Here is a 25,564-nt window from a genome sequence, read left to right on the forward strand (position 1 = left end):
TGCAGGAGCACTTCAGGACACCCTCGTGTCCCTCACAACCCGCAGCTCCCGGGGCAGCGCCGCCCGTGCCGGGGTGAGCCCGCTCAGCCCCCGGGGCTCTGGGGAATGACGGGGTGACAGCGGCGCTCACACAGCCACAGCGACCCAACCGGGGCACCAGAGACCCCTGAGCGTGCCGGGGGCAGGATCCGACCCTCCGGCCCGCATCCCGCCCCGCCTGAGGCCCGGCGGAGCCGCTCGCTGCCTTCCGTGCCCTCAGCGGAGGGCGGGGGCCGCGCTGCGGAGCCCGTCCTGCACCAGGCGGCGGAGGCAGAGCGAGCGCCCCGCCGGCACCGCGAGCTGCGGCGGCCGCGCTCCTCCTCCCCCTCCTCCTCCTCCTCCTCCTCCTGCTGCTCTCCTCCTCTCCTTCCTCCCCCTCCTCCTGCTCCTGCTGCTGCTCCTGCCCTCCCGGCTGCGCTCGCCGTCCCGCCCGGCCGCCCCGCGCGGCTCCTTCCCTCTATGGATGGGAAGGCAGCACCCAACGGCGTGGCCACCATCGAGGACAGGATCCTGCGCATCACCGGCTACTATGGATATTACCCGGGATACTCCAGCCAGAAAAGTAAGGCTCCCTCCAGCCTCTCCCGGCCCTTTAGGGGGGGTGTGTGTGTCGGCAGAGCCCTGAGGGTGCCATGCCCCCCCCTAAGTGCTGCCCCATCCCTCGGGGTGAGTGTGGGGCACAGGACGCGGGGTGCCCGCGGTGCCCCGAGGGGACGCGGCGGCTCTGCGGCTGGAGACGGGGGCGGCGGCGCTTGGCCGCGGAACTTCGCGGCTCCCAGCCTCTCAGGGCTGGCGTTTTAGGGTTTATTTTTTATTTCTACCCCTCCCACCCTCATCCCCGCCGGGCTGGGGGGGGTTCGCTCTCCGCCTGCTCCGCGTCCGCCGCACCGGGAAAGTTTCGGTCCCGGTGGGTCCCCCCGGGCGGGCGCTTCGGCTCCTGAATTATTCATCTTCCTCTCGAAACGAGTGAGATTTTTCCAGAAAAGTGGGGAATTACCGACCATGGGGTGCTCCTTCGTCCTTTATTGCCAGACACTTGTGGTTTAGGGGCTTGGTGTTGGTTCGGGGTCTTTCCTTTCTATGGAGCGCATTCTATTTATTTATTTCTCTTCAACGAAGAAGCAGAAAATAAAGCAGGTGGCCCTTGCAGAAATTCTCTAGTTTTTTTTTCTTTTGAAGTTTTTAATTAGGATCAGCAGGTTTCTAGCAGCTGGGAGAGCCTGAGAGGGTTTCTCTGGAATTCTGGCAGTCCCAGCGCTCTGTTTGATGGGGAAAGTTTGGCTAATGAAAGAAATCATTCATTTTTACCACCAAGGAAATGTGTGCAATCAGGTTTTATTGTATTAGTAGTTGCTTTGCAGTTGGCAAAACTATAACATGCCATAGTTTAATGAACAGAAGAGGAATTAAGGCGAAGTGAGAGGCAAAATAAAGGAAAGGCAAGGAGCCCACTTGGGTGAGGTGAGCACTAAGGAGCAGACTTTGTTCTGCATATTCCCCTTGGAATACTCAGCTTTCCAGAACAGTACAGTATTCTCCAGCTCCAATGCAATAATAAACCAAAACACTATTAATAAACTGCTAATATCAGAAAAACACATCTGCAGGCTTTTTATGGTGGAGGAAAGGCATGCATTGGAGCCACTTAATAAATAAAAATTTCTCTGTGCAATAATCAGCTGAAAAATCCAAGTCAAGCCCAGTGGTTTCATCCATCTGTTATTTGTGGCATGCTAACAGCTTGACAGGTGTTATGGGCATTTATCTGTTGAGGTCACTTGGTTTCTCTGCAGTCAGAGGAGTGGGGAAGAAGCTCTAAACAATCTGGAGGCACGGCTAAATGTCAGTCCAGGGATTAGTTAAGTCTGAGCCAGGTGGGACCTGTGTCCCAAATTCTGTAGTGGCTCCACAGTATCTCTACTGTGTGATTTACCAGAGAAGGGTGAGGATTCTGGCTTAATAGTTTGCTGCAAGTTTGCTTGGGTGGCAGAATGCAATTTTTCAGTCTGCAGCAACACTCCCAGTCTGCATCAAGTTAGAGATCTGAATCCAGCGTTGTCAATCCAAGTGCTCTGTGTGGTGCAGTGGGAATGGCAGCAGAGTGCTGCCTGGACAGAGAAAAGCTCTCTTAGACCAGGTTCTGCAGATGCTACAAACTGCATCTGCTTAAAAACTAGAAAAAGCATGCCAGGAGAGGCCAAGGCTTTCAGAAGTGCTGAGTCTTGGGATTTTACTGCAGGTCTCTTGGCCTTTTGTGCCTTTCTGGCTGGGTGCTGAGGCAAAACAAAATGATCAGTAGCTCATGTTTTGCTGTTTGAAGAAAATAAGCAACATTTGTGGTTGTCATGTTTAAAGAGGAAATCTGCAAGTGTGTAAATCAGAGGTATTCCAATACTTCAGTGCCTTTGGGTAAATGAAATATGTGAACCCCTTCTAAGTTGTGAGTGCTTTTTAAAGCAATCTCCTAAGTTTTGGAACCGTCATCATAATTTTTGGAGTGCTTGCAGTTGGCAGATGACTGCTTTATCCTTGTGACTGTGTGGTTTGGGTTTATGAATGCCTCTACAAAGATGTTCTGGCCTTACCCAAGGTAGAACCAGGCATCATGAGCATACCTCCCCTGGCACTCAAGCAAGAGTCATTCTTGGAGGTCCTGGCTTGGAGTTCTTACTCTGTTCCTGTGTCTTGGCCAGCTTACTGCCTTTAAGAGGTGCTCTAAAGCTCTGTTGACTGACAGTTCTTGTGGTGGCTAATTGTTCACACAGATGCAGCACTGTAAACATGCAAGGTGGGCAGTTTGTAGCCCTAATTATGAATGGATTTGATATCTCAGTTTATTTCGGTGAGGGCACAATTTTTGTCACCACTATCCAAACTCAGTTTTAGCTCCGGTGGACAATGTTGGTGGCACTCAGCTTGCTCAGAATTCCAGGCAGGTTGTGTCCATACCCTCCCCAGTGCCAGAGGGGCCCTTTTCCTGTCAGTGCATGTGCAGTCACCTGCTTGTGCTTTGTCACCTTTGTCCTGGAGCCTGCCTGAGGAAGAGCTGTTGTCCCCAGGATGGCTTTGTGCTCTCTGCTTCTGAGCAGGGAGCTGGCCAGGCACCAGATGGACAGGGGGACATGATTTGGGTGGTGACAGCCTGCTGATGGTCACCACCTTCCCTGAGGCTCCTCTTTGTCCCCAGCAGGGGCAGAAGGATGCACTGAGGGAAGCTGAAGGCAGCAGTGGGTGGCTGCTGTTCTGCTCACTCTTGGGAGGTACCTGGAAGATGACAAGGAAAGCCCAAGGCTCTGTGAAATGTGCTGGTGATTTGCATCCCTCCTTCAGTGCATTCTGTTCCATGGTCTAACAGGAGATCATGCCATGGTTTCTGGGAGGGAAGGCTGAGGGCTGCTCACAAATGGCCATGAAATCTAAAGTTAAAGCACTGTGGTGTTCAAGAGCTGTTATCACAAAGAACTGCAGTATTTTCTAGTGACTTGTGCCTCATCATCCATATTTGAGTGCATTAACCTACTTCAGACTTGGGGTGTGCATGTGGTGATTCTTTTATTAATTTTAAGTCAGGCACTTTTATCATTTTATCTATCCTTTAAAAAGTTGCTCGAGAAGGAAAATACCTGTTTTATTTCTCTGTAAATCATCTGAATGAGCAGAAAAATGTATTTTGGTCTGGTATTGACATCTATGCCTATTGCAAAAATCCTATATCCTGCCTAACAAGAAAAAGATACAATTTTTTCCTCCCCTCCACTTTGTGCTGAGATGGAAAGGGCTCTTCCTGATCCCATTCAACTTGTGCCTTGGGATTCATGGCTTGGTCCCTCACTTCTTGCATTTTAAATGTGCAGACTCTGTATGAGGTATCTGGCTTTTGTGGGAAGGGAGCAGGGCTGTGTCTCTCTTCCAGCCAATTTCTTTGGAATTCATCATTTCCAGGGCATGGTGCTGTTGTAGCTCAGATGCTCCATCCTCTGACCTGGGGCTGCAGGTGGTGCTCCCATGTAAGCTCCCCTTGTCTCCACGTTTCCATGTGTGCAACTTCATTTGGTCTGATGGAACTTTATCATCTACACAAACAGTGGGAGACTCTGTTCCCTCTCCTGAACTTTGCTGTGACTTCTCATTCTTCTCTGACTTTTCTGCTGGCAATAAAATAATGTTTAGAGTCTCCAGGGTCAAGAGTACGTATGAGGTTTGTTTTTTGTGGGTTTTGAGTTTTATTTTTTTGTTTTTCTTTCCTTTTTCTCCCATTCTTTCCAACTGCCACCCCATGTGCCTTTCATCTCAGTACTGAAACCTTTTTTACTTTCACACTACAAAGTTCCTCTCCTTCAAGTCTGTCCTAACACCTCTTCTGTGCCGTCCACTGAATTAAAACTGCTGCAGTCAGAGTTTCTCATCTCTGATCTTCATCAGCTTCACCAAATCAAGTTTCTGCCTGTGTTGTCTTTCTGATGGAGCCCTTCCCACAAAGCCTGATGTCTTGCAGGATGCTCTGCATTTCTGTAATGCTGCTTTCTCAGGAGCTGAGCAAGCACAGCACAACTTTACTGAAAATGCAGTGGTTCCTCACATGGACCATCACCTCCTCCTTTTCATCCTGCTTGGAGAGCTTCTCTTAACTTGTGGCTGGAGGCTTTGATTCCCACCCCTGCAGATTATGAACACCCACCTCCTTCAGGCACTTGCTGGACTTTTAAACGAGTTCTTTTGGACATTATCCCCTGCTGATTGGATCTCCCCTTCTCCTCTCCTTCAGGCCTGACCTGGAACCATGGAGTTGTGTAAGCTGCTGGGTGCAGAAGGTGCTGTCACGAGGCTGTGCAGCAGCAGGGCTGTGACACTGGGCTCACAGTGGGAGCCTGGGTGACACTGGGCTCACGGTGGGACACTGGGTGACACTGGGCTCCCAGTGAGAGCCTGGGTGACACAGGGCTCATGGTGAGACACTGGGTGACACTGGGCTCACAGTGGGACACTGGGTGACACTGGGCTCATGGTGGGACACTGGGTGACACTGGGCTCACGGTGGGAGCCTGGGTGACACTGGGCTCCCAGTGAGAGCCTGGGTGACACTGGGCTCACAGTGGGACACTGGGTGACACTGGGCTCACGGTGGGAGCCTGGGTGACACTGGGCTCACAGTGGGACACTGGGTGACACTGGGCTCCCAGTGAGAGCCTGGGTGACACTGGGCTCACAGTGAGAGCCTGGGTGACACTGGGCTCACAGTGGGACACTGGGTGACACTGGGCTCACGGTGGGACACTGGGTGACACTGGGCTCACGGTGGGAGCCTGGGTGGCACTGGGCTCACGGTGGGAGCCTGGGTGGCACTGGGCTCACGGTGGGACACTGGGTGGCACTGGGCTCACAGTGGGACACTGGGTGACACTGGGCTCACGGTGGGAGCCTGGGTGACACCGGGCTCACGGTGGGACACTGGGTGACCATGCCTCTGCTGGTGTCTGTCAGGGAGCTGGAGAGCCCTTCCAGCAGCGTGTGACCTTAGCAGTGCCTGGGGAGATGCTGGACCTGTCCTTGCCATGAGCACAGTGGCTGTCAGGAGCAAGCTGTGTGTTTTCCTGCTCCCCTGCAGAACAGCTCTAGCAAAGGTCTGTGGTTTAATTTGGCAAGTTCAGCCTCGAGTCAGCAGTCTGAGCTTAAGCACCTACTTAAGTCTGAGCTTGCTCTAAGCCACGGGGCTTTGAGAATGCCTTCAAAGTTAAGTCCCTGCTTAATTGCTTTGCCTTAATAAGGCTGGGATTAAGGCATGCTGAGCCAGCATCGGTGGCTTGACAATTCAGCTCTTGCTCCCTGTGTGGAGGAAAAGGCTGTGGAGGGAAAAGCTACCTCTGAAGCATTGGAGAGAATTTTCTCCTGGTTATCACAGCAGCTGTGCCAGCAGCTCTGCTGCAGTACAAATCACATGGCAAACCCAGATCATCTCTCTGTGCTTACTGAGCACCCTGCCCTCCTGGTGCCTTGTCACTTCCAGCCAGAGGAACAAAGTCTCCCTCTGTTCACTGGAGGCACCCAGCTGCTCCTCCAGCATTCCCAGAGCCCTTGGTCAGGCACAGTGGGAGGCTGGGAAAGGGGAACTCCAGGAAAGGTGCTTGGAAATTTCTGCTGGATGAGGCTGGTTTTGTTGAGCTGAGTTTGAGGGGTCTGGGAGGGAGGAAGCAGTGTCTGAATCTCTGTGTGAGTTGGAGCCTCGGGGCTGTGTTGGCTTGTACCACTTGTGGCAGTGTCCCTGTGCCACCTGGTACCATTTGGGCTGCAGGGGCTCCAGATGCAAAGCTAGCCTGGAATGAGCTTTATTTCAAAGCCTTCCCTTTCCCCACTGGACAGGGGTTTTCCATAGGGGGGCTGTTCCCTGGGGGGTGTGCAGCAGTGAGGGCTGGATTGCAAATTTCCAATTTAACAATTTCCCCTCCCCAGCTCTGGGGCACAAGTGGGTATCATGGCACAGGATGCAGTCCTGTCATAGCTGCTTTTTCTCACAGACTTGTCTCTCTGGGTGAAAAAAAAAAAGTATGGCTGTGTATCAGCACTGGTAGCAGTAACTTATGAAGTAATTTCTTTCAGCAAAACAGATTTTATAAATACTCCTTTGCCGACTAATATTGGCAAGACCAGGTTTGTTTTCTTCAGTGGAATAGGGCCAGGCTTTGTGTGGGTTTCTGTTTGTGCTGGAAGGGGGTGGCCTGGCAGCCTTGCACTGGTAGCTGGAATAGGGGACCTTCCCCTCACCTGGGAACATCATTTGTTGTGGAAGTTGAGGGGTCTCATCACCTGGGAGGAGAGGAAACTGCTTCAGCCCTTCCCTCAGGGGCTGATTCATCCCCTTGGGGGCAAATCCCTGAGGAGCTCAGCTGTGAAACTGGGCATGGACACAGTTCTGGACATCTGTGGGCAGAAGGGATGAAGCCAAATTGGGAAGGACACTGTGATGAGCAGGGCAGTGAAGAGCACATCCTTGCAAGGGGAGCTGATAGAGCTGGGCCTTCCCACGCCAGGATGGGAACAGGGCTGCTGCTCCAAACACATCTTGGGAGGATGAACAAGGAAATGTAGGAAAGAAGAGTTATTTAAACTGAAATTGCATGTTGGCACACAGGCAAATGGGTAGGAACAGGCCATGAATAAATTAAGGCTGGAAATTAGCAGAAGGTTGAGAGTAATGGCCAAAAATCTTGCACGGTCTTATGTATTTAAGTAAGAATTATTTCCCAAGCTCTAAAGATGCCTCATAAAGACATCTGCCAAGATTTTGAGAAAAATTACCCCTCTTTGGCAGGGAAAATTGAGACAGTAGGATGGGGGGAGTGATGCTAATTTGCTAGAGGTTGTTCAGAACAAGCCATAAGTTTGATGGAGTGATCTCTGCCTCCACTGGTGACTGCACAGCAAGCCTGGTGTAGCTGGCCTGGTGCTAAAGGTGGAGGATGTGCTCTCTATAACTTGGTAGCTTTCTACATGTGCTCTCTGCCTGCTTTTGAGCTCCCCTGCCCTTCTGTGCTCATTCTGGGTCACCAGTGGTGATCCCAGGGCTCAGTGTTGGGCCCACTCCTGTTTAATGACTTTACTGATGATCTGGTTGAGGAGTCCAGTGTCCCTTCAGTTTAATAACTTTATTGATGATCTGGTTGAGGAGTCCAGTGTCCCTTCAGGTTAATAACTTCATTGATGACCTGGTTGAGGAGTCCAGTGTCCCTTCAGGTTAATAACTTTATTGATGATCTGGTTGAGGGGTCAGGTGTCCCTTCAGGTTAATAACTTTATTGATGATCTGGTTGAGGGGTCAGGTGTCCCTTCAGTTTAATAACTTCATTGATGATCTGGATGAGGAGTCCAGTATCTCTTCAGTTTAATGACTTTACTGATGATCTGGATGAGGAGTCCAGTGTCCCTTCAGGTTAATAACTTTATTGATGACCTGGTTGAGGAGTCCAGTGTCCCTTCAGTTTAATGACTTTACTGATGATCTGGTTGAGGAGTCCAGTGTCCCTTCAGTTTAATGACTTTACTGATGATCTGGTTGAGGAGTCCAGTGTCCCTTCAGTTTAATGACTTTACTGATGATCTGGTTGAGGAGTCCAGTGTCCTTCAGTGAGTTTGTGGATGACACCAAGCTCTGTGGGAGTGTGGATCTGCTGGAGGGCAGGAGGGCTCTGCAGGGGGATCTGGCCAGGTGGATCCATGGGCTGAGGACAATTGTGAGAGTTTCAGGAAGAGCAGTTGCCAGGTCATGCACTCTGGCCACATGCACATGGGTCTCTGCAGCCCATGCAGAGCTACAGGCCGGGGCAGAGTGTTTGGAAAGTTGGAAGAGGAACTGATGCTGATAACAGAGGCTGGACATGAACCCAGGTGTGCCCAGGTGGACAAGAGGCCAGTGGCACCTGGCCTGGGTCAGCAGTAGTGTCCAGCAGGACCAGGGCAGTGACCATTCCCTGTGCTGGGCACTGCTGAGCCACACCTCGAGTGCTGTGTCCAGTTCTGGGACTCTCATGACAAGAAGGACATTGAGGGGCTGGAGCATGTCCAGGGAAGGGAGCAGAACTGGGGAAGGGTATAAAGAATAAGTCATGTAAAGAGTGGCTGAGAAAGCTTGGGGGACTTGGCCTGGATAAAGGAGGCTCAGGGGAAAACTTCTCATTCTCAGAACTCCCTGACAGGACGATGCAGCTGAGGGGGGTCAGACTCTGACCAGGGATCAAGGGACAGGATGAGAGGAAATGGCCTGAAGCTGCACCATGGGAGGTTCAGGCTGGACAGCAGGAGGAATTTCTTCATGGAAAGGGTTGTTGAGCAATGGGATGGGCTGACCGTGGAGGTGGTGAAGTCGTGTGTCCAAGAAACAGCTGGAGGTGGCACTCAGTGCTCTGGTCTGGTTGACAAGATGGTGATTGCTCACAGGTTTGACTTGATCTCAGATGTCTTTTCCAGCCTCAGTGATTCTGTGATTGTCACAGAAAGTCTTCCTGGCTGCCTGGCCCTCTGAGTGTTGGCCGGGATGGTGGCACAGCTCCCACCCCCCTCCTGCCTCACCTGGTTCACCTGGGGTGGCTTTAACCTTGCTCAACATCATCATGGCTGCATGGAGCTGCACTTCCTTTTCTTGCTTTGCCTAAAAGTGTGGCTGCAGCTCACAGACCAGGGGGACATGACCTGGAGCTGCCATGAGCTCTTCTGGAGTGCACAGAAGGGATACCCCTCATTTTGATTGTCCTTCCAGCACTGTCTCCTTGACATTGCCTTCCCCATCTACTCAGGCAGGCAGCAGCATGTTTGGTCCTGGTTGAATGTGGTAAAATGATCCTGCCAAGTGGCAGATGGCTCTGGCAGACTTTTATCCCCCCAGTGCTTACATTCCTGTTTTTTAATAGCAGCTCTAAAGGTTTGCAATTATTTCTTCTGCACATTTGGAAATTGATGGGCTTTTGCTCAACTGCCTTCATGGGAATTCACCCATGAAAGTGAACTTACTGTTTGTGGAAGGATTGGTGGCAGGAATTTTTTCACATAAACCTGCTGCTGAATGATCACAGCAATGAATAATGAAAATACCTGCAAAAAAAAAAGTCAGTGTCTCTTTGTGGCAAATGTGAGAGTAGGGTGGGGGGAACAAAAAGCAAAGTGCTTAACTGAGCGGTTAAATTATTTACCAAGTGGACCAGCTCTTACTTAGTGAGACTGAAAATTGTTTTTTCTTGTGGTGAGGTGAAGTGAGACTCCCTGGTGGCCAAAAGTTTGGGCTGTCCCTGTGCAGAGTGGCAGATTTCACTGCAGGGAGGTGGGAGCTGTGAGGTTTTGCTGAGCTAATGCCCAGGGTATGGCTTTCACAGAGCTGTAAGTGAGAGCAGTGAATTTATTCCAAGGCATGCAGGATGTGCTCAAGTGACAGGATTTGGTGTGTCTGCCACACAAAGACATTCCTGTTAGTCCTTTAAAAACATATTGATTCTTCCTAGACCTCCCTTGCAAATACTTTTGGTAAAATGGACTTGCCCTTTCCTGCATTCAGCTGGGCTGGATCAGGGGTAGTGAATGAGACAGTGAAAAAGGAGCCTCTGCTGTGCCTTTTGTGGAGAAAAGGAAAAAGAAGATGATTTGCTCCTGTCCTGGGGCAGAGGAGGAGGTTTTGGCTCCAGGGTGGAATATGATGTTTCCTGCTGTTTCTGGCAATCTGAAATCTGTTCCTTGTCTCAGAGATGTCCAGTCTCTTTTGTCTGATAACAGAAGAGCTCCCATGCCTGTTTTGATTCTTGTTTAAGTTTCCAACTATGTTTTGGGGGTAGAGGAAGGGAGAGGCAAGCACCAGCATGGCAGCTCATGAGTCAGTAAAACTCCACTAAAACAGGTCTCCCAGATCCACTTTCAGACCAGTTTTAGTCCTGGCAGTGAACTCTCCATCCAGAGTCAGAAAGACATTGTAACTTGAGGCCAACTTGGTGACTCTTCCAGTTTTATTCCTTTTTGCTGCTTATGGCACTGAACTGCTTGAGCAATTTCCTGCTGAAGCAATATCCAGTACAGCTCCCCCTTTTCCAGTGGAGGCTGAGCCTTCTGGGGCATTTCTAGGGCTAACACACCTCTATTATTAATGGGGTAGTTGGCAACCTAATGAAAAAATATACTTTCCTGCTGGGGGCTGATTTTCCTAGGATTCCTGGGAACACAACTCTGCAGAGTCTTTCCAGGTAATGGGCATCATATCCCTGAAGGACAGCCCTGGAATTACCTGTGCCTGTGTAAGATAAGCATGAAGCAGGGCTGGAACACACGTTCTCTGTCAGGGGAGAGAAAATTATTCCTCATGGTGTGATTTATATTCTGCATCTTGAAGTGAGATGGCAGAGTTGTTACGAAGCAGTGGACAAGTGCAGTCATTGCAACCCTTTTCTTTTGCATATCTGAATCCTGGAACTTTAAAATCTTTTCTTAGATGAATCTTGGCATGTGGAGTGTGCAGCCCTGGAATTGTGTGGGTGCAGATTGGGGTTTTTCTCTGCAGTGCCAGAAATAACCTGTTGTGTGATACGTTACAGGGGCTAGGATTTGTAGCAGCTTGTGAGCAAGTGGGATGCTTCAAAGTGCTTCACCAGAGGAAATTCTTCAGTGCTGACAGCATGGATAGAAGGAAGGTGAACTTTCTGTGGTGTTTCTGTACCATGGTTTGGACTTTTACCTGAGGAGGGTTGGTTCTGTGTGTGAGAAAGTTTTTGCCCAGTGCTCAGTACTCAGAGGGGCTGCTAACACAAAGACCAGGTGGAAAATGATTGAACTTAGCATTTACCAGAGACATATTTGATGAAGTTTCCCAATTTCCTATCAATTTTTTCTTCTTTCCAGGCTAGGATGGAATGGAAAAAAAAAAAAGTGAGGAATTAGATAAGAACACGAAATATTTCAAGAACATTTCTGCTGAGGAAAAAGAATCGAGGTCTGAAATGTAACTAAAGAAGTGCCACATTTCCCATGCATTGGAAAACAAGCCTTGGAGGAAGGAACAAAAGGCATTTTTCAGCTGAAAGACTGAGCTGAGCTGTTGTTGGTGTGCCAAGCCATATGTGTCCTGTCGAGGTGATTCATCCCTACAAGCCCTGCCTTCTGTCCCTCTTCTTGGGGGGCCCTGTGGCAGCAGGCACGGGCTTGGCTGTGCTTGTGCTCCACAAGGCAGGGAGCACTGGGCTGATCTCAGTGTGCAGGGGAGTGCTCAGCTATCCTCTGACCTCCTCATGGAGCTGTGTGTCCAGGAATACAAATTCCTATGTCCTTCTGCTCTAGGATGCAGCCCTGACTGGTTGTTCAAAGAGTCAGGAGTTGTCCCCCCTGCAGCAGGGGAAAGTGGTGAGGAGGCTGCTGAACTGGGTTTTCCAAGGCATCCTGTTTGTTTCAGTGCTGGAAAGGAGGTTAATTAGATGATATTAGGGCAACTTTATTTCTAGCTGGGGCTTGTGTAGTGTTTTTGTTCACTTCTGCTTTGAAGCGAATTCAGAGACTGTTTTGAGCATCCTGGTGGAGACAGGCGACCCCAGCTGTGGGTTCAGAGAAGGCAGCCAGAAGAAAAGGTGTCTGCATTTGGGCAGAATCAAGAGAGCTTCCTTAACCTTAGATATTCACACTGTGCACAGGTACAGCAGTGACTCCTCTGAGAACCAGAGGCTCTTGGGCAGACCTGGAATTACCACTGGAGTGTGAGTGTGAAGCTGCAGTGCTGTCAGATTTTGTGTGCCTGACTTGTATGCCTTGAAAATGTGCACCTTAATTATTATTGGTATAAAATATTTGTGCAGTTTGGTGAAGTTTTGAAGCACTTTGTAGAGGTAAGAGATTCATTCTATTTTGTTGCTTTAAGCAGGCAAAGAAAAGTGGGTGGTGCAGCTCCCAGATTTGCCCTTGGGTAGGGGAAGGGAGGGTAGAAGAAACCTGTCACTGTTGTTTTGCACATTATTAACAGATGTTGGCTCTGGTCTCTTATTTTAGCTGGAATCTCAGGTTTTCTGTAGGAACAGGAGCTCAGCTGGCTGGGTTCAGATTTACTTTAGTTCCAAGGCTGCTCCCAGATGTGGGATGTTCACAGCTGCAGGTGGTTTTGGTTTAGTTGCAGACAAAACTTAAGACCTTTTAAACAAGATTTTCTGACTTTGGAGAACAACATCAAGGTTCTGATAATTTTCAATGTCTTTCTTCTTCCTTTCCATGGTGAAGCAGTGTGACACCTGGAAAATGATCACCTTAGGGCAGGAGAATCCTCTGGTGCTTTAATGACTGTTGCCCTTCACGTCTTCCCTGTGGATGATGGATGGTGTGGGGCTGCCTAAAGCAAGTAATCCCATTCTGTTCATGATCCCCAAGTTTTTCTGTTTCCCTGCTTGGTACTGTGGACAGAAATTGTAGTTTAGAGCAGCCTGAGTTGCCAAATATCCTCCTTGCACACAAAGACAAGATTCATAGGACTTCATTTGAGGGTTACAGCCATCCTCTGTCATGTTCAGGTGTCTCTGAAAGCCAGCTGGAATTGCACAGTGCAGTTTGAACTGGCTGTGTAGACACTGGGTCTCCTGCTGTATTTATGCTTTCTCTGTGTATTTTGGTGACTTTAGCCACTCTCCATGGTCCTGATTTTCCTTTTCCTCTTAGCAGCCTCTCTTCTCTCCCTGTCTGTGGTGTTAGACTGGGCTGGTGGAAGGGATGATCTGAAAGGAAGTGTATTTGGTGCCTTTGATGTGCAGAGCCTTTTATTTTTTCTTTATAGGCTATGAACAAAAATTGTGTCTGTGTATTCCCAAACTGAAGAATACATGATTGCTGTTCCAGCCTTCCTCAGAGAACAGGCTTTGACATCATTCATACTCTATAATTCATGGTATTTTTCTAGCAGTCTGTTAAGGTCTGCAGGAGAGTGAAAGGGATGATTTAGAAAGGCAAGAATTGTCCTGTGCCTTCGGGTAGGTCTGTGACCGAGCAGGCTCCTGCTCTTTGGAGTTGTCACTGGGTCTCTTTTATCATGGAATAATTTCTCCTTCTCTTTGGAGCTGCTACTGGGTCTCTCTTTTATCACAGAACCATTTTTTTAAGGATGATGTTGTTTTCCTTAATGTGAGCAATTGCTCCTTGTCAAACACATCCTCGTATGCCCCGTTAGGACTTTGCGCCTCGTTCCGGGGTGTTTTAAAAGCAGATTACAGAACGTCTTGTAACTCCTCAGCTGTTGGTTTTTTTAACCTGGTTTCTTAAGGAAACAAGACTTATGTGAACACCATCTCTCCTTCCTACCCCTTTTACATCTAATTTTTGAATCTGTTGGTCAAATCCAAGTAAAATTACCAGGAATTAGAGAGCACAAAAGGCATGAAGCCCTGATGGACCTTATAAAAACACAGCTAGAAATAGGGAGCTCTTGGTTCTCAGTTCTAAATCTGTAGGATTACCTCCTTCCTGGAGATGAGATATGCTGCATACAATTTTTGGGGATCTTATTAAAGACACATCTAGTTAACATCCAGCTTCAGGCAGTGATCAACAGGAGAGGTTCAGGGAAGAAAATAATGGAGGTTCTTGGTGTGTTTCCATCCACCATTGATCTGTGCTTTGGGAAGTTCTTGGTGTTTGTCTATTTTAGTAGCTTTTGATTTTTGGCTGTTTCTTCCATGAGTTTGTAGGGATGTGGCTTTGTCCATTTTGCTGTTCTAGGATTTCTTTTCTCTGCTGCTGCTGGCTCTTTGGGTGTGGCCCTTCTGCCACACCCAAAGAGGAATGAGGGTGACTCCCATGAAATCTTGGAGGCAGATCCTTCCCACCCCTGATTTTGTGGAGAGAGGGGAGGGGAAAGAGAACAAAATGTTGGCCTGTTTACTGTGAATAAACATCCTGTGGAGCTAACACATGTTTTATTTCATAATTCCTCCCAGCACTGAGATAAGATACTATCCTGGGAGGAGAGAAATTTGCTTTGGACTCTTTGGCTGCTTCCTCAGGCTGTAGTGGGATGCCAGGAGCCTCACAGGGTACACCTGCCTTTGTTTGGGACTTTCAGGTGATGCAATGATGCCACAGGACAGTTTCAGGTTTTGATCTGAAATTCAGTGAATGAAAGATTATTTTGCAGAACCAAAGCTATTGGTAAAGATCTGTAGAGCAACACAGGCAATGGTTGTGAACACTTGGCAGTTTTAAAAAATGGAGAGAATAGAGTTGTTTTATCATGATTACAGAAAATGTTATCAAATATTCATGATGATCATCTCCTCTTATTTGAAATAATAAATCCAAGGTCAGTTTTGCACTTGTAGAAAACTGGTGGCTGACTATTGGCTCCTTATTTCTTTGCTGGTGTAATGTAATGATAATATTTAATATTTTATCTACTTTGCAAGGATGTTATTAGGCTCACAAGTATGTCATGGTGCCCAGAGAAGGAAAAGCTTCTCCCTCTTTCTCCTGCAGGTTAGGGATGGCTTCTGCAGACATTTCAGAGCCCAGGGAAAGAAAACATTGTGCTCAAGAGGGCTCATATAAGGCATAAAAGTTTGTTGATGAATATAATGTTCAGTGTAATGATGAGGTTTAAAACAGGCAATAAAGAAATGCCACCAGTTCTGTTTATTTTAAAGGGTAAGCCCTTAAGAATTGTTTTTACCACTCATGCCATCCATCGTGTTGCCAGTTGTGGCATTTGTGACCTGTGTTGCAAATTAGAGTTTGACATTGTGGTGACTGCACTGAACAAGGAAATATGCCCTAGGGGTTTAAAAATAGGATTTAAAGCACCCATCCCATGACAGCATTTTATTATTCTGCTGTATGTGTTGTTGTTATTTATTTGTTTTCCCCAAAACGAATGCAAGTTTCTAATATCACCATGTGGCGACAACGCGAAGCCTTTTTAGTCACTGCTGCTGCACAAAGTATTGTGAAGTCTGACATCCCTTTGAAGAGCTGTTCTTAGCCACAGCTGCTATTTTTATTTTTGAGTTGTTCTCTGTGGAATATTTTTTATTTTATCCTTGCGTGCCCTGAATTTCCGAAACATTTTCAAATCAATCGAGGTCTTTCCCTTTCCTGTGTTTTCCCCACTCTTATTAATTTTACTGGACTGTGCCTTCGAAAATCTAGTTGAAAGTCTTTTTCCCTTGAACTCCAAGGAGTCTTTAGAGAAACATCTGCCAGAAGCGCTGACCTACAAAATCTATTAGGCTCTTCCCACTGGTGTGAATCTCATTTATGTAATGCTGCTGGATGGGACAGCTCTGCTCTGGAGCTGAAATCCAAAATTCAGTTTGGCTTTCAGGTGGCTGATACCGAGATGATGTTAAAGTGCTAAAGGTTGGATATTAATTGGGATCATAAGTGACTTATCATTTGTAATGTGGCAGAGAAGGATGTCAAAACCAGGGGAATTAATTATCCAAGAGAGAAATCTTTTGGCCCTCCATTTCTGAGCAAAGCAATAATTAAATGTAAAATTAGTCTGGTTGATTAATCTTATTATAAACACAGAAATATAAACAGGTGATGGAGAGCATATCACTAGATGACTTGAAAATTTTCATAAATTATTTGATGATCTTTTGAGTTTGATGGTTGCAGGTATAACTGGCAACTTATTCACACTCTGTATATTCTTTATAAATGTGCTGATAATGGAAGTATCAGATAAAGTACCAGAAGTTTATCCCTTTGCCCTCTGAAAGGTCTTCAGGGGGTGGAGATGTGAAGGCATCTGCTCCATCAGAACATCAAAGTGGAAACAACAGAGGAAGTAAAATATCACATGCCTGGAGTGGATCCGAGGAAAAGGGCAACCAGCCCGTGAATTTGAGTTTGCACTTGCCTGGCATGGACTTGTGAGATGAGCAGAGAAAGTTCTGAAACTTTCCTCTTCAATTTTGAGGATTTTGGGCATGGGGACATTTCACTCAAACTTTATCCCCACTGGATGAGTGAAGTTAAAGCAGAGCAGAGCCCATAATCTTCACTACATCAGGAGCAGTATATGGAGCTAATATCCAGCAGCTTGGAGCTGTGTGAGCAAGGAGCTGCTCAGAGCTGGAATAATTTGGAATGCAGCCTTTGGTCCAAATCCAGACCAAGTTTAACCTTTGCCTCAAGGCTGGTGAAAGGATGCCTTAATCCTACTGCCTCAGCACCTATTTTTAATGCTATGCGTGCTCCCATTTGATTTTGGAGGAAAGTTTTCCAATTCCCTCTGACTTCTTGGACAGTCATCATCTTTATCTTTTTGAAGAGACATTGGAAAGCTGTGAATCCCTTCAGTGCCATCCTCCTTGGCATTTCTGGAGTGGGCTGGGGGATGTGTCCCAGACACATTAATAAAGCTCCCCATCATGAAGTATCAGGAGGATCTAACAGAATATTTATGCCTGCTTGTTCCCTGACCTTCCATAATTATTATGGATTATTCTATTACAGCAGAACATTTTAAAGTAATTGGGGAGATCAGATGCAAGTGTGAAGCCACAAAGGCTGTCCTGAATCTTGGCAAAATCATGGACAGGCATCCAAATTGTGAGTCAGTCTGCCCTGATCTTCCTTCTCAAGTGGGATGTTACCCAGGCTGAATAATGATTTGTCCCTCCAATGAGGTTACCTGGTGAAAAGTGGCAGAACCTGACTTGGTTCTTTGATATTTTTGCCATCAGTGCAGGTTTCAGAGTCAGGAGTTTTGACTGTCTACAGTGTTTGGGATTTGGCCACTTTTACAAAAATTGGTGCTCATTGGTGAGCTCTGTGGTGTGAGCAGTGATCATCTGGTAAGCAGATTGCAGAGCTGGCAGAGGTGTGGAGGAATAACTTGTCTTAGTGAGCAGGGTACCTGGATCATTCTCAGTGGATACATGTCTAATCCATCCTGAAAACATCTGTGGTGGGGATTGCCCACCTTCCAGGCACTCTGTTCCACTGCTTCATTCATTGCGGTTTTCTCATGACTAAATCTTGCTCTAGTTCAGACCCAGTTCTTGTCCTAGTACCTTGTGACCGGTCTGCTCCCCTGCAGCAATATCTTACAGATCTCAGTAACTTTTTTTCTTGTTTTCCTTCATCTTTACTAAAAAAACCAAATTCCTCCACTCATTCTGTGTAGTCATTCTTTCTGGAAACTTGCTTCTTGTCTTTATCTTCTCAAGTCTCTGCAGTAGCCATCACCTTACTTAAAATTTCTTACTTCAAGTTGGACCCAGGTCTTCCTTCAGTTGAGATCTCACCTGTGCAGCCTTGTGGACAAGAATTACTTCATATCCTTGATGTACAATGGATTGTAAATCTCATTTCTGTGTCTGAATTTTTGGCATCTGTGTAAAAGGTGATGCAGCTTCAGCTTGGGATTTCCTCTAAACTCCCAGTCCTCTTCTAGAAAACTGCAGTTGTTCCCTGAACTGTGTCTGTACAGCTGACTCTCCACTTAGGTGGGAATAACCTTTCACTTTTGCAAATAATTCTTTTTCCAGGTGATTTCTCCATGTTGTTAAAAAAAATCCAGTTCTTTCTTCAATGTACTTGGAGCCTTCTTTAATATAACTTTAGGCATAATAATTAAGTTCCCTATTATGGAAATAAGAAATCTAAAAGTACCCTCAGTTAAAATCCTTTTTCCTGACAGGGACCCCCACTGATGGCAAGCCCAAGGTTGTCTCTTGAGCACTTATTTTCCTCCTGGTTAAATTGTTTCCCTGTCCTGTCATGCTGGGCAGTGTCAGGAGCTGTCCTGGCATCAAGATCTGTAATGTTTCCTGTCCTTCACTATTCACCAACCTGTTATTCTGTCATGGAAAGAAATGACATTACTCTGATGGGATTTAGTCTCAAGGAAGCTCTGACTGGCATTTTCCTGGTTTCCTTTTCATGTATCCTGCTTGATTATTTGGTCTGGTATTTTGATGGGAACAGAGGACATGGGCTGCTGGTTACATCTGACTGCTCCTGTTTATTTTCTATTCAAGTTTGTATTTTTCCACTCCTTTCCAATTTCTTTCTCCAACCTAGCATTGTCAAAGATATTTTGGCAACCTGCTCTAGTGGAAGGTGTCCCTGCCCATGGTGGGAGGCTGGAACAATAGGGTCTTTCAGGTCCCTTCCAAACCACTTCTTTGTTTCTGTGAAGCTCCCTGTAACATTTTAAAGCTAAGTTTAAAAGTTCCATTGATTTCCCAAAACTGAGATGGGTGCTTTTGTACCAGACCAAATTGTTGATGTGAAATTCATCCCGGAGCTCCAGACAGGCCTTGGTTTGGTGCCACCTCATTACTTTTCAGGATTTACTGCTCCACAGAACAGTGGCTGCAGAGGCACATTAAAGATCCAATATTTCATTGCTCCATTAAGAATTAAAAACATATATGTTAAGGTAAAGTTATGCTTTTCCCTTGCATTTATGAGGAGATCAAGGCAAGAGCTGGGCAGATAATGAGACAAGATTCTTGGCCAAGTTATCAGTGACTTTGAAATGATCTTTGCAAGTTTGTTATCTTTCTTCCCAGCATTTTGCCAGTGCTTGGGAAGTGAAGTCATGTCAGCATATTGCTCACAGATGGTGACATTGTTAGATGTGGTGTATGGCAAGCAAAGGCTCAGGTACTTTTGGAGTTAGATTTAAATTCGTTGTAAACACTACCCCGACCTTGGCACAGGTTGAGAAATTCACCCACACAACAAATTACAGGAGACAAAAGGAATCAGGAAGGAGATATTATTTAAATTTAAATACCAGAAGAAATTTATTTAATGGTCCTGATAAAGAAGTACTGTGTAGTGTTGTGAGTGTTCAGGAGATTGTTTGAGATTGTCTAATCCAAGCCATCTTGCCTACTCCCTTTTGGCCTGTAGCCTTGGGAATTCAAGAATATCCATTCAACAGAAGATGGGCCCAGCAGCCAAACATCTCCCACTTCATCACTGCATGAAAATGCTGAGTTGGACCAAGAGCTGCAGCTGTGTCCATGGGAGGGCTGAACAGTGAAGGGGCTGGAATTCAAAACTAACCCCTAGCCCATGGCTGAAAATTCTGAATGATCTGTGATTAGGCTGTAAAGGACAAGAACAGGGAGCAGTGACTCCTGGGGTTAGGTTAGAGCAGGCTGATGCCAGACCTACCTAGAAATGGTATCTAGGAGGAAGTGTCTCCCTGTGGCCACCCAGGGGAAGGACCCCTGAACAACTGAACTCTGCATTCTTGGCCACATTCCAAGGCCCAGCTGGATAGGCCATCATCACATTCCTTTCTGAAATTCATGAGGATTATTTCTTAAGCTCATAATCATCAATATGTCTCTTGTTAGTGTGACTCATTAATATTTTAAGTATTTCCCCCCCCCTAGTTCTTTGTAACTGAAGTGCTGCATTCTTGATGGCCTAACTTTGGCTTAAGCTTCCAAATCCTTGCACAACTCAAAGGGAGATCAGGACTCCTCTGTGCTCCAGGCTCATTTTGCATGGTGTGGAGATGCTGCCTCAAATAAGCTGCCTGCTGACTTCTGTCTTCCCTAGAACCATGTATTTTTTTTCCATTGAGTCCCAAAGCTTGAGTTTTGCATGTTGGTGACAAACCCTTTGTGACTTTGGTGTCTTGGGAGATGGAGAAGAAGCTGATGAAAAGCAGAGTCCTGCTGTGGTTTAGAGAGAGGCTCTGATTCTGGCAGAGTTGTCTGTGGGTTGGCCATTCAGCTGTTAGTCTGGTTCTAGAGCTGGATTTCTGACTCGGGCAAAACCACTGACAGGAATGGCAATGTTGCCTGGTGTCAAGGCTGCAGAAGTAGCCCTTGGTCTATTCTTCCCCTCTGCTGCATTTTGTCTTGCTTGAATCTGCTTGCAAATTGACTGCACTTGCAGAAAGTGAGTTGATTTTGATCTTGGCCTGGACTTATTTTCTCACCTATCATCCTGTGTTTGTTTCATTTGCCCTGTTCAATGGCCATTTCTGCAGATCTCACTTGCAGACTAGAAAGACTCAAGCTGGGAGAGCAGATCACTTGGGTGTGCTCAGGTTTTGTCTGCTGCTTTGTGGAGTGTGTTGAGTTCTTTGTAGAAAAGCAAACAGCTGACTAATAACTTTAAATGTTATATATTATTTCAAAGTGATTGCAGCACTGTTAATTTAGTGATCACAGGAAGACAGGATTGTTGTGTGAAATTAGAGAGGATTGTATCTCTGTTATTTTCTTTTATCTGAGAAAGCAGGAAAGCCTATTCTATTAGTTTTTTTCTAGAGCAGCAATATGTTCTTATCTTAAACATGCCATGTAACATAAATAATTAACCACAAGGATTAAAAATAGAAATAAATATAGGTTAGTAATCTTGTGTCTAGATGAATCCTCTCTCCATTTAAAAAAAATACAGTGTTACACCAGTGTATGCCTTCTGTGAGATCAAAATTAGATCACTGAATATTTAGGTGCTCTGTCTGTGTTTGACAATTCTCATGTCTCGGTGCTTTTCAGAAGACTGCTGGAGTCTATTTATAGCACAGATTTTGAGCATCTGACACATAAGCTCCTGTGGACAGTCAGGTTAGTTTTTAGATGCAGGATACACAGTTTGCCCAAGTTGAAAATGCTTTTTTTTAATATTGCCTTGTTAAGCTGTCACCTTCTCCTCCAGGCTGGGAAATGTGGCCATTTGTGAGCTTGGGATCAGTCTGAAGTAGCTGCTTATGAATAACTCCTTTACAGCATGGGAATTTATTTCAGGTTCACACTGATGTAATGGGATCAGAGCCTTGGGATACACAAACACTACAGAAACGGAGATCACTTTTAGAGTGCTTTGTGGTAACTTGGAGTTCAAATTGGCTTTGAGCAAAAATATCGTTTGCTATCTGTGCAAGACAAGGGGAATGGTTTTAAACTAAGACAGGAAAGATTTGGATTAGATTTTAGGAAGAAATTCTTTACTCAGAGATTGCTGAGGCACAGGTTGCCCAGAGAAGCTGTGGCTGCCCCATCCCTGGAAGTGTTCCAGGCCAGCTTGGATGGGCCTTGGACCAGCCTGGGATAGTGGAAGGTGTCCCTGCCCATGGCAGGGGGACTGGAGCAAGATCATTAAAGTCCCTTCCAACCCAAACCATTCTGTGAATTCTTGAGAACTTGCAGATGAATCTCCTGGGGTGGCTAGTAGGGGAAATGAAATGTATTCTGCACTCTTCCAGCTCTGTGGAATCTTCTGTTAATGATTTTACTCCTCATTAATCTGACACACATTTAAGAAAACATGATAAATATCTAAATAAAAACAAGCTCTACATTTTCTCCTCTATGAGATTTCCCTGCTTGTCTGTCTGATCTAATTCATGCAGGTCTAATGCATCCAGATTTCCAAGTGTGTCTGCTTGGAAAGCATGTGGGAAAAGAAGTTTTGATAACTCTTGAAATGAGCCTTGTAGCTATCACTGAGGTCTTTCTGAATTTTCATGAGGACAGCTGTACCTTGGAACCACCTCTCAAGTAATTATCTTCTCTGGTAGTTTGGCTCCAGATGTCTCCTTCACATCTGAGCTTTGCGATGTGCCAAGGTGAGGAAAGTAAAAATTAAAAATGCCTTTGGTGTAAGCTCTGTTCAGCCTTTACCACTTTTGGTGCTCACCTGCACCAGTGAAAAAGAATCCTGCCTGGACTGGAATTTTCCTAGCAAGCTGTGAAGAACCTCCAGAGCCGCTGGGTTCTGCTGCCACCAGTGCCATGCTTAGATTCCAGTGGATTCCAGTGATGTTTGATCCAGGGAGCTCTTACCTGGTCAGGATTCCTTGTCTGGGTTTGTGTGGCAGCTGGATCAGCTGGGTCTGTGTAAGTGTTCCTAAAGTGTTCCACATCATCCTTGTGACTGACAGATATTTTTAAGGCCAGAAGGGACAATTAAGGTTAATCTGATCTCCTTTTATTTTTGTATCACCTTATATACAAATATCCATTATTATAAAGTCTAGCATTTGTTAGATAAACCAAGACACACATTGTAATATAATTTTAATGCAAATGTATTAAAACCATGGTGCAGCAGCCAATTTTTCTTGAAGCTATGAGAAATCCCTGGAGAATCTCTGGGTGTGGTTGGACTCAGTCTCTGGATCTTAGTGAGGGAATATGAAATTTTCTGCCTGAAGCTTGCTGTGAACTTGGACACCATGCTTAGCTCCCAGGCTCCCATGCTTGGACAGAAATTGGTCAGTTCCTGCTTGGGGGAAAGTCATTGCAAGCTCAAAGTGAATATTTACAGATAGCAATCAATGGGAAAGGGAGGACAATTATTTTTAGTCGTGTAATTAAATGCAAAGTGTTTCCTAGTGTCCAGGCTTGTTCTAGCACCTCATCCTTGGTGTGTTCCTGCAGGCAAGCAGAGCTTGCCCATAACTCACCCTCTTTTATCACTTACTTTTGACCATAGTTATGTGATTTAGTTGGGACTCTTATCTCTGAATGAAGTTTTGATTTCATATTCTAAATATAAAAAGGTACCAGCCTTCATGAGAAATTCTGGTTATCTTTGCACTGTAATTCATGAATAACAGTGGTAATTATTGGAGATCTTTCCCTTGGTTTTACCCAGTGAAAACCCACAGATTTTAATGGAATTGTTGGGGATTTGTCCTGGTGCAATTGAGAGAACTTGGCCCATGTGTTGCTTGTTTCTTCCTAAACACATCTTGTGTTTCAGTCAATGCATCTCATCCCAGAGCACAAAATCATTAAACCAGAAACTTAAAATCCTGCAAGACAATACAAGTTGGCTAATTTTCATTTTTAACTTCATTGACCTTGACCAATATAAGTTTTCCTGTTATCCTTGTTTACTTCAACTTTTCTTGACCTTAATCCTCTCCACTGTTTGTAGGAGGGATGGATGCTCATGAGGTCTGGGCCTTCAGCTAAAGTTGGAATGGTGATGGATATCTGGCCATGGGAATGCAAAATCTCTGTCCATTGGGGTTTACACTAAAGTCTGATCACAGTAAATTAAAAAAAAACCCAAAACAATAAAACCACACCAAAGATGAGAAGTTTTGAAGTTTTTCTTTGGCTGTTCTGCCTTTGATCAGTCTAAATCCAACCTTATAAGAGGATTTCATCATATATTTTTGTCTGTTTTGCATACTGCATTGCACATCCATCCAGGATAAGAATAATGCAAGGATAACTGCAAGCATCCAGCTGTTTGTTTGTTGAAGAAATTATTCTTTGATATTGAATTAATTAATTCTTAATGCGGATCAGACTGATTTATATAAACACTTGGAAAGAAAGGACAGAGTGATGACAAAAAAAATTAACTGCTTATGAAAGAACTGAAAAAACAAGACAAAAAATTCTTTATAATTTTTTAACACAGCAAGCTTTTTTTCCCAGCAAATATGAATTGTTTAGAAGTGTTATAAAGAGAACTGCATTTACTTCATGCTGTCTGATTAGAAGTTTTGGCCTTTCATATATTTCAGCTTGGTATGTTTGCCAAGCACTCTTATTACTTCAATCAATTTAAATTTGCAAGACTGATGATCCTGACAGAATCCATTGGCACATCATGTGATCCTGGAGGCTAAAAATACCATTCTCTATGGGGCTTACTTATTTCATGCTTCAAAGCCTAAGAAATGTTCGTTTTAGGAGAGGAAAAAAAAATACAAAAAGAGGTTTGCACTTTGTGTGGTACCAATAACTTCTTGAAGGAAAAATACCCAGTGCTTTTCATGGAATGATGCTTTTTTCATGGAATTGTGGGGATGTTCTGTTGTTGCAGCAGCGAGCTGTGAGTTGTTTTATGGAAATGCCTGGAGATTCCAGCTGGAGAGTGGGAGACAATGTCTGGGTAGAGAAAACATCCCCTCTGTTGGGGTGTGAGAGGGTGGGAGTGGCAAGGAGGATGGGGCACACTCCCAAACCTGCCTTCAGCAGGGACAGGAACAGGAGCAGCTCTCGTGTCTGTTTTCCTCAGTCCTTGCTGCTCAGCCTCACATCTTCATTCACTAAATGATGCTTCCCTGCCCCAGATGTGATGGCTAAGAGAGAGATACAAGAATTGCACTGAGTCTGCCCTGAACTGTGACTTTTTCATTTTAGAGAGGTTGGTTTAGGGTCTCTGTGGGTCCATCCAGGTGTTTGCTTTGGCCTGTTTTGAGCTGATATGCCTCCACCATTCACTGTGTGTGTGTGTGCAAGCCAGTACCAGTGGGATGCTTGAATTCTGTCTGTAGAAATCTCTGTAAATTGCTTGTAAATCTCTGAATTGTCCTCCTGTGCATGATACAAAATGCTGCTGAGAGCTTTCAAACCTCTCCTCTGTCTCCTAGCAGTCACTCAGAGCTGAGGAACCTGAAGAAACTCAGTGCTCTGTGGGCTTGCTCTGTTTGTTGCATTGGCATTAACCTTTGCAGCAGCTACAAGCTGCAATTACATCTCCTGAGAACCTCTGAAGTTGTTGCTGGAAGTGAAAATAACAGTGCTCCCCTTCAGCTGATTTAAAAGAGTGAAAAAGATCAACACCCTTGTCCTTCAAGTTGCTGCTTAGGAGGTTTGTTTGGGGAATTTTTGGTAATTTCTATTGAAGCAGGCTGTCCCTGGGAATGGCAGAAACTCCATCCTTGGCTTTCAGGGTTCAGCTGAGTAAAGCCATGGCTGACCTGATCTGGTGCTGGCCTTGGTACCACTTTGAGGAAGAGGTTGGTGGGAAGGGAGGAAATGTCTCCTTTCACTGTCATATTTTCTGAAAAATCCCTTTGCCAGGATTTCTTCTCCTGGGAAGATGAGAAGCCTCAGCTTCTCCATGTTTTGCTGCTCTGGAATGTGGTCTGGAGATTGTTTATCCAAACATGGGAATTGTTTTAACTTAATGACCAATCACAGCCAGCTGTGTCAGACTCTGAGTCAGTCATGGGTTTTTATTATTCATTCTTGTAAAACCTTCTGATGTATCCTTTCTTTATCATAGTTTTAGTATAGCATTCTTTAATATAATATCATAATATAATAAATCAGCCTTCTAAGAATATGGAGTCAGATTCATC

The 25,564-nt window shown here is 45.7% G+C and overlaps 1 protein-coding gene across 2 annotated transcripts in view; it reads left to right on the top strand.

The window, feature by feature from the left end:
• The first annotated feature begins 397 nt into the window (after positions 1–397).
• Positions 398–25,564, top strand: part of SLC35F4 (solute carrier family 35 member F4) — a 118,413-nt gene continuing 93,246 nt past the window's right edge. For both annotated transcript variants that reach the window (XM_066552798.1, XM_066552799.1), the window contains exon 1: positions 398–601. In XM_066552798.1, the coding sequence (XP_066408895.1) occupies positions 499–601 (103 nt within the window). In that variant the 5' untranslated portion in view covers positions 398–498. The remainder of the gene's footprint in view (positions 602–25,564) is intronic.

The sequence above is a fragment of the Molothrus aeneus genome, chromosome 6 (assembly GCF_037042795.1).
Source record: "Molothrus aeneus isolate 106 chromosome 6, BPBGC_Maene_1.0, whole genome shotgun sequence".
In the NCBI taxonomy this organism is placed as follows: Eukaryota; Metazoa; Chordata; class Aves; order Passeriformes; family Icteridae; genus Molothrus; species Molothrus aeneus.